This window comes from Gouania willdenowi, chromosome 3, assembly GCF_900634775.1.
Source record: "Gouania willdenowi chromosome 3, fGouWil2.1, whole genome shotgun sequence".
In the NCBI taxonomy this organism is placed as follows: domain Eukaryota; kingdom Metazoa; phylum Chordata; class Actinopteri; order Blenniiformes; family Gobiesocidae; genus Gouania; species Gouania willdenowi.
This window is the reverse complement of record NC_041046.1, coordinates 31,198,264-31,213,999: the sequence shown is the minus strand read 5'-3', so window position 1 is coordinate 31,213,999 and position 15,736 is coordinate 31,198,264. Positions and strand designations below refer to the sequence as shown.

The following is a 15,736-nucleotide window of genomic DNA, read 5'->3' as shown; positions in this document are numbered from 1 at the left end:
TTAGTCTTGATGGCTATAATGTAGTAATATTGTTTAACAAATGCTGTTTTATCTTCTCAGATTGCTCCTCCTCCGTCACTGTCAGAGCCTCTGAAAGAGCTATTCAGACAACAGGAGGCAGTGAGGGGGAAGCTCAGGTTGCAGCACAGCATCGAACGGGTGAGAAACGTGTAAAGAAACATGAAAGCCTCAAATTAAATTGAAATACAAGAGAAGTCAATGCAAACTACCGCCAAGCGTCAAATATCCTCTTTGCCAGATATTGGCCGTTATCTGGATCAGTAATCCTGATCATGGTGCCACGTTCATTCACACTTTAAAGGCTTAAAATAAATGTATATACCAATAATACAAATATAGTAGATTTAAATGTATGGGTAAATGTTTTCGAATAACTGCGGTGAAATGTGCAATCCAGATTCGATCCAGATGAAATTCTGTGGGGTAATTAAAGAACCAACCCGACATAAGTGACGTAAATTTCATTAAGATCAGTCAATTACTCCTGAGATATGAATTTGTGGAGTTTTGCCAATTATGAGTCAGGGTTTTTTCAAGCTCATCCAGAATCAGAATATTGATCTAGATCCCCTCCAACTTAATTGAATCTTTCATGGCCTAAGAATATCCTTGTTAAAAAAAATTCAAAATCCATGAAGTACTTTTGATGTAATCCTGCTAACAGACAATAAATAAATAAACGCTGGTGAAAATATTATGTCCTTGGTGAAAGCAACTCTTAAAGTCTGCAACTCTGTTAAATCTGTTTGATGTGTTAAATTATGGTAATTGATCATCCTGTTTTGCTTGGTGCACAGGAGAAGCTGATCGTTTCTTGTGAACAAGAGGTTTTAAGGGTCCACTGCCGAGCCGCCAGGACAATAGCCAATCAGGCTGTGCCATTCAGCGCCTGCACGATGCTACTGGACTCTGAAGTCTACAATATGCCATCAGAAAGCCAGGTAGGACACATTAAAGTTAAACTATTGCCTGAAAATATTTATCAAATAGTTACAGTTCTTCACAGCTAATCACAATCTATCCTACCATGTTTGTTGCCAGGGCGATGAGAACAAATCAGTGAGAGATCGCTTCAATGCACGGCAGTTTATTTCCTGGATCCAAGATGTGGACGACAAGTATGACCGTATGAAGGTAACGTCCGTTCTTGTACTATTTTAGCAGCTCTTTGTGCAATTTGTCTTCATTTGGTAACATTAAATGAACGTATGCATGTCTCTTCTCTGTGCAGACGTGTTTATTGATGCGACAGCAGCACGAGGCAGCAGCGCTTAATGCAGTGCAAAGGATGGAGTGGCAACTGAAGGTCCAGGAGCTGGACCCAGCAGTACACAAGTCGCTCTGCGTCAACGAAGTGCCGTCTTTCTACGTGCCAATGGTGGATGTCAATGATGACTTTGTCCTATTGCCTGCGTGACAAACCCGCACTCAGACGTAGTGCAGACTTTGTCCAAAAATTCTTCTCAAAAAGAGTTGGTTGAACAGAACGAATGGAAAGGGCTAGCAAGTTAAAACAAGGACTTCAGGGAGGAAACGTATATATTCTATTAAAAAAGAGTAAAAATGAACAACATGCTCTCGATTTCCTTCCATGAAGACGGAAACGTGTTTTTACTTGTGTAAAAGAAAACACTCAACTTGCACTTTCATCCACAACGTTTTTACGCTTTTGTACGGTTCTAGCGTGAGAAGCAAGAAGCAGTTTTTGCTTTGGGGTGCCGACATGGAGACAAAACACCTCAGCGCTCAGCTACTATGAGCTGGGGACAGAGTTCTATTTTCTGCATTCGTCTTTGATCCCTGCTTCAGTTCCCTATACTCAGAGGAGCTCTAGCAACAAGAGCGCTGCCTGACCAGACGGAGGACTGACAAGAAGCTTCCAACAGTTGGCAATGCTGAGTCGTCCAGGAGGAATGCGGAACCCCTCAATGATCCCCAAACAGTAAATGGAGCTGCAGTGCTTTTTGCAGATCTTTAGGGGATCCAGGAAGCTACGACCATCCATTGGTGGTTTACCTCGATGGAGGGAACCCTTGCTCCTTTGTCGTCTTGTGCCGGAATGAGCTCAAGAGTCTCGTAAACAAAGCTTCCAGCTTGTTGGGATACAGCAGAGGGGTCACGATGTGTGTGTGCACATGTGAGAGGAGGAGACTGATGCTGCAGCCTCTGAGGCTGGTGAAACAAGATAGGGCGAGCGCGGATCTGTGAGGACAGACCGGAGTGTTCCCCAGAACCCCGCTCGCTCCAACACAAACACATCAGACCGCCATGGACTGCAGACACATTACGAGACATCTAGAAGAAACGGACACAACGAATGTCAAGTTTCTAAGAGACAATTGAAAAATTTCTGTTGAGCAGGAGAAGAGAAATATGGTTTTTGTCTGTTTCTTTACTTGGGCATTTCATTGTTTCTGAGGAAGTGACTTGAAACACTACAGAGCCAATATTAGTTTAATGGAAAAAAAAACAAAAGAAAACTAAAAAAAAGTTGTATTCCGTAAATTATGTACAGTTTTTATATTCGTTAACCAATGTATTCTTGCTGCCTTCTAGATAATTTATTTTGCCACACATTACTGCACAGTTGTAAATAACCTATGTACTGTAATATCACTCAGTTAAATGTAAAGAAAAAAACCATAAAAGAAATAAAAATTATTATTACTTTCTATGTACAGTTCACTTATGGGCAGCACTTTCCCCCCCTCATATCGGGCCAAAATGTGTACACAGTATCTGTCAGTATTTGAAAGACTTCAGCAGACAGTCAATGGTCTCCGGTTGGGAAACCAAACCCACCGAGAGGAGAGTTGACACGACACAAATAGCTGACAGCTAAAGCTTCTGCATTTTATCTGGCCCCCGCAGGCCGACCATCACACAGTCCCTCAGATGTAGCAAAATAGTAGTTGAGGATTTATTTAAAGAATAGTCAGAAGATTATTATTCATTGCTTTACAACACAATTATATCAAAAACATTTCGAACCAAGAAAATGCCTTTTTCAGTGGGGAAAAAATGTACTTAATGTGGGGCAAAGTCACAGATCTTTACATATAAGTTGAAAGTTAAGAGAGATGTCACAACAAGCAAAACCATCCAAATAGTTTGTAAAAAAATTATTATTTTGCTTGTTTGTTTGGTTTTTTTTTTGTTTAATTTGGGAACTAATTTAGATCACAACAAAACATCTTCAACAATTCAATAGCTTTTTGTCCTGTTTGTTTCGTTATTTGATTCTCACTTCAAGTTAAAGAGCAGCTTGTTTACCTGGTGCTGTTTTAGGGGAACCCATGAGGTGGCGCCATTATGTCAGAAACCAAAACCTTATCAGGCCTGGGCACGAGGCCATTCATTTAAAAATTTTACATTATTTCCATCCAAGTTACCCTATTTTTAGTCTTTTAGTGTTGTCAGGGAATTTTAAAAGGCATCTTATTTCCTTGTGTTGTTTAATTGTGTGCTTTCCGTTTTCAATGAATATGTTCATGTGTGCGGCCCAAGTAGACAGTTACAATAGAAACTTTTTAAGAGTAAACCAAAAAGTTAAGACATCACCACAAAGGGGAAAGATACAGTTTAATGCTGAGCCGCATGGTTTTTATTTCTTTCTTTGTTTTTCGGCTCATCAAAAATCATCCCTATGTTTTTAAGAGTTTGAGCAGCTTTCTTGACCATGTGCAACCTGTCCTAATAGCAATACAATGTTTCTGTTAATTCACACCCTATCCATCAGCATTGCTGTAGTTAAGGTGTAATGGTTGTTGCTATTACACTGTGCAGACAAGGTGGCAAGGCTACACACACACACACACACACATCAAAAACCTAAATAATTGGATACAAACAGCCAGACGTTAGTTTTTTTAAATGTCCGTTGGTCATGTTTTCTGTTTTTATTTGATTGTTTTCTTATTGTTTTAGAGGTTAAATATGTCCTGTTGTTCACAGAATCCGTGTGTGTGTTTTTAGTGTGTGTATGTAGATTTGGATGTTGTTTGCGTTGAGTTTCTTTGGTTCCTGTACAAAGCATAGACACCAGTGGCATGTCAATCACGTTGCTTATCAAGCAGAATGTAAACCGTTACTATGCCCTGACCGATGATGCCCTCTCACTATTGTTTACAAGACATCAAGAGCGTTTTTTTTTTCCATGTGTCATATTTGGGTTTTTTTGTTGTGTTTTTGTTTTGTTTGCTGGTTTAAGCCCCACCTTTGTTCATAATTTTGCCCTCAGTCAATTGTTTGAACTACAAAGGCTTGAAATGGTGATGTTTGACACAACCGACTCACAGTTTGTCTCCTCTTATTTCTCTACACAGAGCAACAGGCTAAACAAAAGTGTACACAGGGATCCTCCAATGTGGGCATTCAGCTAATGTGATATCACACACACACTTACACACAGAGAGAGAGAGAGAGTAGTCCACAGATTCACAGTAGAGCACTTTGCTCTGATACACATGCGAGCCTGACACCACCTCAGTCAGCAACATATTACCTCTACTCTCCTTCACATTCACTCATTGTGTCTATATAGAGTTTTGTTTTTTCTTTAGACTGTGTGTGTTTTATCTTATTCCACATGACTATACATACTAGCTATTTTTCCACAATCTAGTATCACAATTTCAAGCCTTCATTTTAGTTTTCTTTTGTTTGATTTCCATTTATCTTATTATTATTATTTTTTTAATAAAACCCAGACTGTAGCTGTTTCTTTGTTCCTTTTTGTCGAATGGAAAATGACTAATTAAAGCATGGAGAACTACTCTTTAAATGGTGAGAAATAACCTATTTATTACCTTTTCTTTCTGACATCTGTGGTATGTTTTGAGTAAAGATTTGGTCTCCGCTGTGTAAATTTTCCTACTTGTAATGCGTGAAAGAGACATACTGTACATAGCTGTGTAAATAAAACCTCCCAGGACATTTTGCACCCTCTTTGTACTAGTCTGAAAAATTGCGTAGAATGTGGGGTTCTCTAACAGCAACGGGCAGTGTGCGCTCGCTGCTGGTGATTATGATGTAACAATGTAACATTTTTTTATTTGTACATTGTAGTTTATTTGTGTACATATTGTTGGAGCAGCTAATGGGGTGGGGGGGGAGGTGGGCGGGTGGGTAGGTAGGGTGGTGTATGAGGAGCAGCGGGGTTGTTGATGCTATCGTCAGTGCTGTATCAGAAATCCAGTACTTTCACCTCTAGCTGTTGATTTTCCTGCAGAAAATGTTGAAGAAAAAAAAGCCACAAAAAGAATAAAAATGAGATGAGACGAGTATGGATGGGGTAAAAGACTAAAACTGAAAAGTAAAAAAAATTCTAAATTGTTATTTTCTACAGTTGCATGTACAGAGAGCGCGAGAAACTGCTGTTGTTCCTCAGAGATTATGTTCGTTAATAAAATTTTGAAATATTACCGGACTGTGTCGGCCCTGTTCTTGGACATTTAGAATATAATCACTCATGTGTAGACACAAATAATTGAGAAAATAAATAACTCAAATATTGCATAGCTTTACTAGCCGGAACATTAGAACCAAATGGGTTAAGTAAAAAAAAAAAACAGTAATTATATTTTTATTGGATGGATCACGCAGTAACCTTCATCGAACACAACAGGTTATGTTTAGGTTTTCATGTTAAAACCAGGAACATTTTAACTCACAAATTCAAATTGTGTTTAACAAGTTGAATTTTGCATCAGGAGAACCATTTATTTATTTTTTTCATCCATATACATAAACTATACCCAACAAACTGTGGACTAAGGCAGTGTTTCTCAAATGGGGGTACACAGTGGCACTACAGGGGGTACGAGAGAGAGAGTCCAGTCATCTCACCCCAGGCGTGAGATGACTGGAAATCATAAAAAAAAAAAAAAAACTATACTTGCACTTTGTGAAATATAAATGTAGTTCAACTAAATTGCAGCAAAAAAGTATATATATATATATATATATATATACATACTACATATATATATATATATATATATATATATATATATATATATATATATATATATACACATTGCAATCAATCTTTATTTATAAAGCACAAATTACAACAAAGGTCATCTTATAGCGCTATCCAAATATAAAATTCATAATAGTAAAGGAAAAAACTCCCAACAAAATCCACATAAACAAGCATTTAGCAACAGTGGGGAGAAAAACTCCCTTTTAACAGGAATAAATCTTCAGCAGAACCAGGTTCAGAGGTGGCAGTTATCTGCTTTGATTGGTTGGGGGTAGTGGACAAAAGGAGCAACAGAACAGGATAGAGAGAGAGAACATCAGTGTCTCAGACTAGTTGAGCCGTGAACCACAGATCAGGAACTGCCATCATCAGCTTCATGACAGGAGAAGGCACTGACTGCAGAAAAACATGATACAGTATTATCAAGTCAGCCTGCCTTGGCCTTGGGCCTCACTCCCAGCGGCCTAGTCAGCACTTATTATGAAGGTGACAAATCTCTTCCTGTCAACAGTGACTCCAAGGTCTGTAAATGTGATCGTTTACAGATGAGCCCATGTTCGCTCTAGCGGTTAGGTTAATGGTAATATATGTTATACCCTTTAGCAAATAAGTAGGTTTTAAGTTTATCCTTAAAGGTGGAGAGAGTAGCAGCCTCCCGTACTGAGACTGGAATCTGGTTCCAAAGGCGAGGAGCCTGGTAGCTGAATGCTCCTCCTCCTGTTCTACTTCTAGACACGTTAGGAACTTCCAGAAGGCCAGCAAACTGAGAGCAGAGTGTTCTGCCTGGACAATAGGGCACTAACAGGTCTCAGAGATATACAGGCGCTTGATCATGTAGAGCTTTGTATGCTAACGAGGATATTAAACTCTATTCTAGATTTTACAGGAAGCTAATACTGGAGAAATATGCTATCTCCTGTTTGTTTCAGTTAGTATTCTAGTTGCAGCATTCTGAATTAACCTGAGACTTTTTAGTGAGCTATTGGGACATCCTGACAGTAGGGAGTTACAATAATCTAATCTCGATGTAACAAATGCATGAATTAGTTTTTCGGTATCACTCTGGGCCAAGATATTGCTGATTTTAGAGATATTACAGAGGTGGAGGAAGGCTATCCTTGTGATTTGCTTAATATGAGAATTAAAGGATAAATCGGTATCAAAGATAACACTTACGTTTTTTATGGTGGTGCTGGGTGACAGAGTAATGCCATCCAGAGACACCTGGTTGAAACCAATGTGTTGTCATCAAACTCTGCAGAACCATAATAATGAGCCATTAATTTGAATCAGGTGTGTTGGAGGCTATAGCTTGGACACATCTAAAAAGTCCCAGGTCGTCTTTGTCGTCCTTTGGTGTTAATTCATTTTGTTTATTTTGTGTTAATATGGCGAACATTTGTTCCCTTTTTGTGTGCTTTTCAAGTCCTGTGTTTTGGTTATATATTTTTTGTTTTGTTGTTGTGCAATTTCATTAGCATTTTGTGTGTCTTTGGAGTCCTTTTGTATATGTTGTTGGTTTTGTAGTCATTTTGTGTTTAAGTGGTTGTTTAGTGATATCACTTTGTGTACTTTTGATGATGATTTGTGCACTTTGCTGTCGTTTTCTATGTTTCCGGAGTTTTTTGTGTTATGTTGGGCTCCAAATAACTTACAACCTCATGAATTCCAATTATGTCTTGGGGGCCGCACAAAATTAGACCAATGGCCGCATGTGGCTCCCGGGCCTCCAGTTGCCTGTGTATAGGTTTGACTGTGGGTTCCCCCTCCGGTGAGTCAGCCAGGCGGATGCGTCACTGCTCTGTGACCCCGCCCTCCACCGGGCCCACCTGTGCGCGAGGCTCTCCGCTGTGCGCACTCGCTGCGTAAAATGGCCTCGGCAGCGGCTGTTGTCTCCGACTCTCGCCCTCACATGGATTATGACACCAAAGTTCTGCCTCTAACGGGAGGCTACGGACGCTACAACCGCATTGTGGTCGTTTTCAGCTGGCTTCCTAACTTTGCCGTCATGTTGAACCTGTTTAGTGACGTTTTCTACACCCTGATCCCAGAGTCGTACCACTGTAGACCGGACCCGGAGCTGCTGCCTTCCACGCGCCTCCCCGGGAACCTGTCCATGCTGCAGGTTCTGAACCTGTCCGTCCCCTGGGTGGAGGGCTCCGGCCTGAGCCGCTGTCACCTCTACAGCTTCCACAATAACGTCTCGGACCAGCCTGGAAACGCACCCAGAGACAGAGTGTCCTGCACCAAAGGGTGGGAGTACATCCACGGAGCAGGACTGCAGAGCAACTTTGTGACTGAGGTGAGACACTGACACTCACAACTGGATCTGTCTGTGTTAGTGGAGGATAAACTGATCTCATTTAGAACAACTGAATGTTCTGAAGGGCCTGAGCTGGATCTATGTGGTGCTTGGATTTTTATTTTATTTTATTTTTGCACTAATAATCTTTGCTCTACCTTTTTTTTTCCCTCTTTCTGCTGTTCACACTTTTTTTTTTACGAAAGCTGCTATTTTTTTTATTTTAATTTCGTTGTGCTTCTAAAAGAATAACAATGACAATAAATGGATTCTGATTCTGGATTGTAAAGTTGCTCATGCTAAAATAAACGGCAACCATTTGCAATATTTGGCACCCAAACGGTAACATTTTTATGTTACTTTTGACAGATTTACAGTGAAATATGTGATTTTTTTCCCCCCCCTGTAAAGATGTAATGTCAATGTTAAATCTAAATATTAAATATGAATTTTACATTTTAATCTAAATGTTAGCTGTAAATTTTAATGTTTAATCTCCATGTAAATGTTAAATCTAAATGTTAAATGTGAGCTTTAATTTGGTACTTTGGTGAATTTGCATATTAGCTAAATATTTGGTTTCACCCGTAACATTAAGATTTAACATTTAGATGTATTATTTCACATTTAGATTTAACATTGACATTATGTTTTTATGAGAAAAAAAATACCACACATTTTACAAATATTGCTGTAAATCTGGTCAAATGTAGCATTATATAAAATAAAAATGTTGTTTAAATGTGTTTTTTTGCTAAATGTTGCTGATTATTTTAGCATGTGTATTACATGTGTAATTTACAATCGGTGCCCCATAGATTTGTACCAGTTTCCGCCTCAGTTTTTCTCAGCTAGAAGATTAGATTAAGATTAAGATTAATTAAGATTAAAGATTAAGATTAAAGATTAAGATTAAAGATTAAGATTAAAGATTAAGATTAAAGATTAAGATTAAAGATTAAGATTAAAGATTAAGATTAAAGATTAAGATTAAAGATTAAATCGGGCTTTCGCCTTTAATTGGCCATGTAATGTTAGTACATTATTGGAATTTGTCTTCTGCACTTAACCCATCCCTGAGGAGCAGTCAGGGTGTCATGAAGAAAGTCAATATTGACTCCAGATCAACAGTTTGAACCGTCACTCTAACTTTACCTGCTCATGCCTCAGGTTCAAAGACAGCAGGTCAGCATGGGAGACAATGACATCACTGCACCCTATACACATCCATTCATTTGTGTTTATTCCAACAACTCATTTAATATTTTTAATAAGATATTTTTTGGGGATGCGGGCAAGTCTGTAAAATGAACCGCTTATGTTGCTCCCTTTACCTTTTAAAAGTTACCAGTGACAGGATTTCCACTTCTCTTTATTTTTTTGTGACTAATAAACCACATTTTGATTAAAACAATTTACCATTTCAGACATACTTATCTAAGGCACGGCAAGGGAAATGTATTTGTACAGTGCATTTCATACACAAGGCAATTCATTTTGCTCTACATAATCAAACAAAATGAAACAGAAAATATTAAAAAGCTTAAAAATCTACAAGGACATTAAAATGTTCACATTAGATGCTGACTTCAGCTTTGCTGGCAGTTTGTTCCACTGCTTTGCAGCATAACAACTAAAAGCATCATCACCATGTTTACTGTGAGCTCTGGGCTCCACTATCTGACCTGTGTCCATAGATCTGAGAGACCTGCTGGGTTCATACCTGACTAACATGTCACTGATGTATTCTGGACCAAACCCATTCACAGATTTATACACCAGCAGCAGAACTTTAAAGTTTATTCTGAGGCTGACTGGGAGCCAGTGTAAATACTTTAAAACTGGAGTAATATGTTCTGACATCTTTGTTCTGGTTAAGACCCAAGTTCATGGGTGGACTGGCCATTGACCTGGTGGGCCGTTGACCTAAAGTGGGCCGGTCCGGTCCATTATGCTTTTCTGTTTTTTGACAAACGAGTGGAAGCAGACATGAAAATAGGTGGTAAAAAAATTGTTCAAAAGTGCAAGAAAAGAGTGAAAGTGACTAAAAATGGGCCAAAAGCAGTTCAGAGTGGCCAAAAATGTGCAAATCAAGAGGAACCCGGTGTATGTGATGGAAAAAGGTAGTTTAAATGGGCAAAATGTGGCAAACAATAGTGAAAAATGGCAAAAACATGAAACAAAAACAGACAAAATGTAGGGGAGAAAGAAAACAAGTGGTATTTATTAGGCAAAAGTTATCTTATTTGGATTTAAAGTGGCCAAAAAAGTAAAGAAAGGACAAAAATTTGATAAGTGTCAAAAATAACTAAAAATGGACAAAAAATAGGAAAAAAGGGACATTTATTGGCAAAAGGGAGCTAAAGTCAGAAAAAAAAGTGTCAGTACTATTTGAAAAGTGGCAAAAATTGGACAAAGTAAGTTCCAAATTGGTAATAAGAGATTTTGAAGTTTCCGCCTTTTAAGGTTTTCAGAGGGAATAATAATAAAAATGAAGACAAAGAGCCACATGTTGAGCATCACTGACTTAATAACGGCATGTTGTCCTCTGATAATGTAGTGGGTTGATCTGGATGGAAAATGCCAGACTGAACCAGTGTTCTGAACCAGCTGTAGCTGTGTGATGATTCCTGTCAGAAAACCATTACAAATAGTCCAATCTGCTGGAGATAAAATCATGGACCAGCTTCTCCTGATCTCTCTGAGTCATGAAACCTTTCATTCTGGAGATGTTTTTTAGGTGGTAAAAAGGCTGTTTTTGTAATTGATTAAATCTGACTGCTGAATGTTATCTAAGCCATGCATGTCTAATGCATGTTCTTGATGACATGTCTACCATGAAATCAAAGCTTTAAGAATACTAAGAAGAAATAAAGGAACCCACAAATAAGTAAAGAGCAAACTACTACTACTACTAATGATTGTAATTCAAATACACGCTACATTCCTGTGTAATTCTCTTAGATTTTGAGCCAGTTAGGTTAAAGATGTTTGTTTATCTCAGTGAGCTGATGAGTAGAGGAAGCCATTAGGACTAATTATTCCTCTCAGATGATCTGCTGTGCTTTAAGGAAGCAGACAGTGGACATTTATGACAAACGGTGCTGTTGTGAAGGCTGACGCTGCCATGTTTATTCCTGAGACTTTCAACAACACACAGCTTCCTCTCACCATGACATCACTGAGTCACCATGCAGGACAATTAGAGAATCTGAATGGAGTAGAGCAGTGTAGATGCAGAGCAGACAGTGGACAGAACAATGAATGGAGCTGCAGAACAAAAAACAAACTAACAATGATGGGAATCTGCAGAAAGGGGGATTTTGTGATCTTGGACGTCAGAGATTGTTTTATGATGGTGTTTTTTATTTGTTTCCTCCTGATTTGTATTAGCTTATTTAAATGCTACTGTTTCTTTACGGAAGGATTTAACCCATCCTAACAAGCACCTGACTGCAAACTATCGTGACCAATAGACCAAAGTTCCTGCATAGTTTGTGCTTTATGTAACAATGATGTCCCTTAGGACCACAAAAAACAAAAAACAAAACTTCAAGCTCTGACTGTTGTTGTAAAATGTGACCTGTAACTGTTTCTCTGCGCTGTTTGTTGTAATCTGATACTGACGACTTGTTTTAAAGCTCAACTTGAGAAGCAGATCTGACTGAAAACAACCAAACCAACAACAGCAAACACACAGTGTTTTAAATCCTGACTGATTCGAGAGTTTTACTCCCATATCAGTGCTGTTTTTTTTTTTTTTTTTTTAAAAAAAGCTGATATCCAATTTATCCAGCCCATATCATTTTATAGCTGATCTATAAAAATATATAATTTAAAATTGATATACACAGGATATTTTACTGTACATGAACACAAATTTTTATAGTACCTACAATATGATTTAAGACAAAGAAGCAGAACACTACTATATTAAGACAAGGAACTTTAATTTGTAATACTGTCAACATAAGGATTGTAAAGCCTCTGATAAATAAGACAAGTATTAAGTCTCATTGAGAGTCTTAAAGTCAGTGAAACTTTCCTGTTTGAATAAATGTAAAAGCAAAAAACGAGGCAAACTTGTGCAAAATATTTCTGGAGTATAATGTAAAAAAAAAAATATTCAAAATGAAAATTGTTTAAAATTAAACGGTAAACATGCTATATGTAACTGGGAGAAGTGCACACAAATGCCAGCATTTTATTGGTTTTCCTAACACTTTAGGTAATCATGGATACATGCACGTGAAAGAAACAGCTAACTATGAGATCTAACAGTGTCAACTCTTAATTAAGGATGATTTTTATTAATATATACAGTATGCTGTCCTGTTAATGAGGAGTTTATGTTTCCGTGTGTTTGCCTGTGTTAGATTGTGATTCTTTAGTTCCAGTTGTAGCTCCTGTAACTGTGCCAGGCTGTAATAAAGTAGACAAACATGTTGGAGGAGGAAAAGTGAAGACTTTTTGTGGCTCTTCTAACCCAGATGTAGAGCTGCTGGCAGCTACTTTATTCTAATGTAATATGACAAACAGTGTCAGCAGGCATCCTAATGTAATTACCCTTCATTCCTGCTCCTCACACAGTTCCACTGTTTGGCCATGACTGAGAGTCTGTTGGCGTCACCAGCACCGCGTGTTGGACACTATTAGCTTTTTAAGGGTTTTATGCAGGGGTGTCCAATTCCGGTCCTCGAGGGCCACTATCCAGCATGTTTTAGCTGTTTCCCTCTTCCAACACACCTGATTCAAATGATTAGGATCGTTATCAGGCTTCTGCAGAGCTGGATGAGGAGTTGATCATTTGAATCATGTGTGTTGGAAGAGGGAAACATCTAAAACAGGCTGGATAGTGGCCCTCAAGGACCGGAATTGGACATCCCTGGTTTTATGTTACACAATCTACATTTCATACCAAAAGAAAGTTGCCCGTGTTTCTCTAAAGGTCCTATACTATATCATGCTCAATCCACTTTTGGGCTTTATACCACCATGTTACAATGTTAATTCTTTATCAAAAACACCCCCAAAGTATTATTGGGCTCCCTTCCTGCATCTCTGAGAAATCCTCACTAATCCTACTCTCTGAGCTGCGGCTCTGCCCTCTTCTGAAAAATGAGTGGTCAGACTTTAGGAACTGCCTGTTGCTGAGCCGTTCCATTTTTAGTATCCGTTATATCGCCTCGTATCGCCTTTGACTTGATCTGACGTGTTTGTGACACAATGCGACGCAGCGGTTGGACAAAACAAATGGTTATTGCCTTAAATGCAGTATTCCTGTAGTTAATAGAGATGAGGAGGAGAAGAAAGTGAATTAGCAGCTCCGATCAATCGTAAGGCAGTTAAAAATGGATTCATAGGTATCACGGTTCATATCAATGCTCTGAAAATGTGAATCGCAGTACTTTTTTTAAACAGCAGAGGGCGCTATATCTATTTATCCTTCTCTTGTCCAGAAGTGTAGGGAGCGGGCAGAATCTGCTACTACTCTCTTTCTGGCCGCCTTCTACTCTTAAATATGTTCATAAATGATTTCTTACCCCTTTAGCACCGAAACAATATCTGTAATATTACGTGTATATCTGTAAAAGTCACGTTTTTCTATTAGCTCTGTCTGCTAGCATAGCATCTCTTCTTCACTGCTAGAATATCTGCATGCCAACCGACCACTGGATTACCAGCGCCCTCTGCTGGTCCAAACAAATATCTGACGTAAATACAGGGCAATGACTGTTTTTTTTTTTTATTTTTTTTTTTTAAAGTCCAATTGTTAAGGCACAAAATACATTTTCAGTTGCACTTTTAAAAAGAAAAAGAACTATTATGCAGCTTTGAATTGTTTACTATAGAACCAGAATTTAAATTAATAGGCTTCTTCATTTGTATTATTCCTTTATTTATTTCATTCAATATTTATTTTTAGTTAAATTGCATTGTTTTGAATATTTATCAAGGGATTCTTTTGACAATGAAAAATATAAGGAAAATAATACAGTATTTTCTAATTTTTTCTCGAAAAAATATTTTTCAGTCATCATTTGCCTATAGTCCCATTTTGTAAAATAAATCGTGAGAGAATTGTATCGTGAACCCAGTATTGTGAATCGAATCGTATCAGGAGTTGAGTGAATCGTTACATCCCTAGGCTCCACTGCTGCTGTGATTAACACACAGCCTGAAGCACTGAAACGGACTCACAATCACAATAGCCGCTTAAATAGCCTCGTGTTTTACTGTAATGTGCATTTTTTGGCGCAAAACAATAACAGTGTGTGGATTACAAAATCATTTTGTTGATCACTGATCTCTTTCGCTAGAGCGAGGCATGAAGTCAGCGTCTACAGACACGCCTACTCATGAATATGAATAAGTAGGCCCCAAAACAGCCAGTTTTTAGAACTGCTCACAAAGTCACATTTCAGAGAGCCAAAACTCTGGAAAACAGGCAAGTTTGGGAAAATAAACCTCAAATACTATGTTGTTGGAGTTCTTAGAACAAATGGAGATGGGTGAAAAATATGATATAGGACCTTTAAGCTTTCACAGATCACAGAGCAGTGATGAGTATGAGCTGTGTGTATCTCTAGTTATTCAAACTGGTTGCAATATCTCAGGTTTTAAAGGGGCAGAACATTTCTGGTGAATTTCCCCAGCAGTTTAAGCTTGGGAACTTTGGGAATATTCAAAATATTATTTTTTCATCAGAATTAACTGGAAATTGGGATTAATTTGAAATAACCTTTTCATATCCAAACATAAATATTAGCATCCAAATGAAATCCTGGCAACTTTCCAAGTTGGAAATAAAGTAGAAGTACTCTTCCTAGATGTACAAGTAAGTCATATATAAAATACTCAAGTACAAGTAAAAAGTAGCTCATTTATTTTGTACTCAAACTAAGTAAAAATTACTAGTTGGTTGAGCTTCACCGAGGGGTGTTGGCTCTGTCTAAACCTTCAAAACCAGTCAAAACATAATTCCAAACACAACTCAAATAATAAATTAAACCAATTTAGATTTATAAATTAATTCAACTATTGAAAATGGACCACACTGGTTGAGGACAGACTGGCTCCCCTCCTCAGGGTTAGGTGGTTTTTCCATTAAGGGTTTGGGTGGGGTCAGTGTCCCTCTGTGGGCCACGCTGTCATCCCGGGGCGGGGGCTGCTGGCTGGTGGTGGGGGGTGCCAGTTGGGTTTGTTTTTGGTGGTCCTTCACGGGGGGTTTGTTTGGACACACGCACAAGCCATCCTCCTTTTGTTTTATATATATAGACTGCCTTCGTCCTGTACTTTGTCTGTTTTTTGTTGTTGATTTGGTTTTTTGTTTCTACTTGTATTGTTTGACGTGCAATAAAAAAAGAAGTAAAAGTTACTAGTTACTTTCACCCCCATGTTTACAGTATTAAACCTTGCCACGGTTC

At 38.3% G+C, this 15,736-nt stretch overlaps 2 protein-coding genes across 2 annotated transcripts in view; both read left to right on the top strand.

The window, feature by feature from the left end:
- ankrd11 (ankyrin repeat domain 11) overlaps nt 1-1,641 on the top strand; it is a 124,370-nt gene extending 122,729 nt beyond the window's left edge. Inside the window, exons 11-14 of the mRNA XM_028443111.1 lie at nt 61-159; nt 819-962; nt 1,063-1,155; nt 1,253-1,641. Of these exons, the coding sequence (XP_028298912.1) occupies nt 61-159; nt 819-962; nt 1,063-1,155; nt 1,253-1,438 (522 nt within the window). The 3' untranslated portion in view covers nt 1,439-1,641. The remainder of the gene's footprint in view (nt 1-60; nt 160-818; nt 963-1,062; nt 1,156-1,252) is intronic.
- Nucleotides 1,642-7,783: 6,142 nt separating this feature from the next.
- slc22a31 (solute carrier family 22 member 31) overlaps nt 7,784-15,736 on the top strand; it is a 28,329-nt gene continuing 20,376 nt past the window's right edge. Inside the window, exon 1 of the mRNA XM_028477122.1 lies at nt 7,784-8,309. Within this exon, the coding sequence (XP_028332923.1) occupies nt 7,878-8,309 (432 nt within the window). The 5' untranslated portion in view covers nt 7,784-7,877. The remainder of the gene's footprint in view (nt 8,310-15,736) is intronic.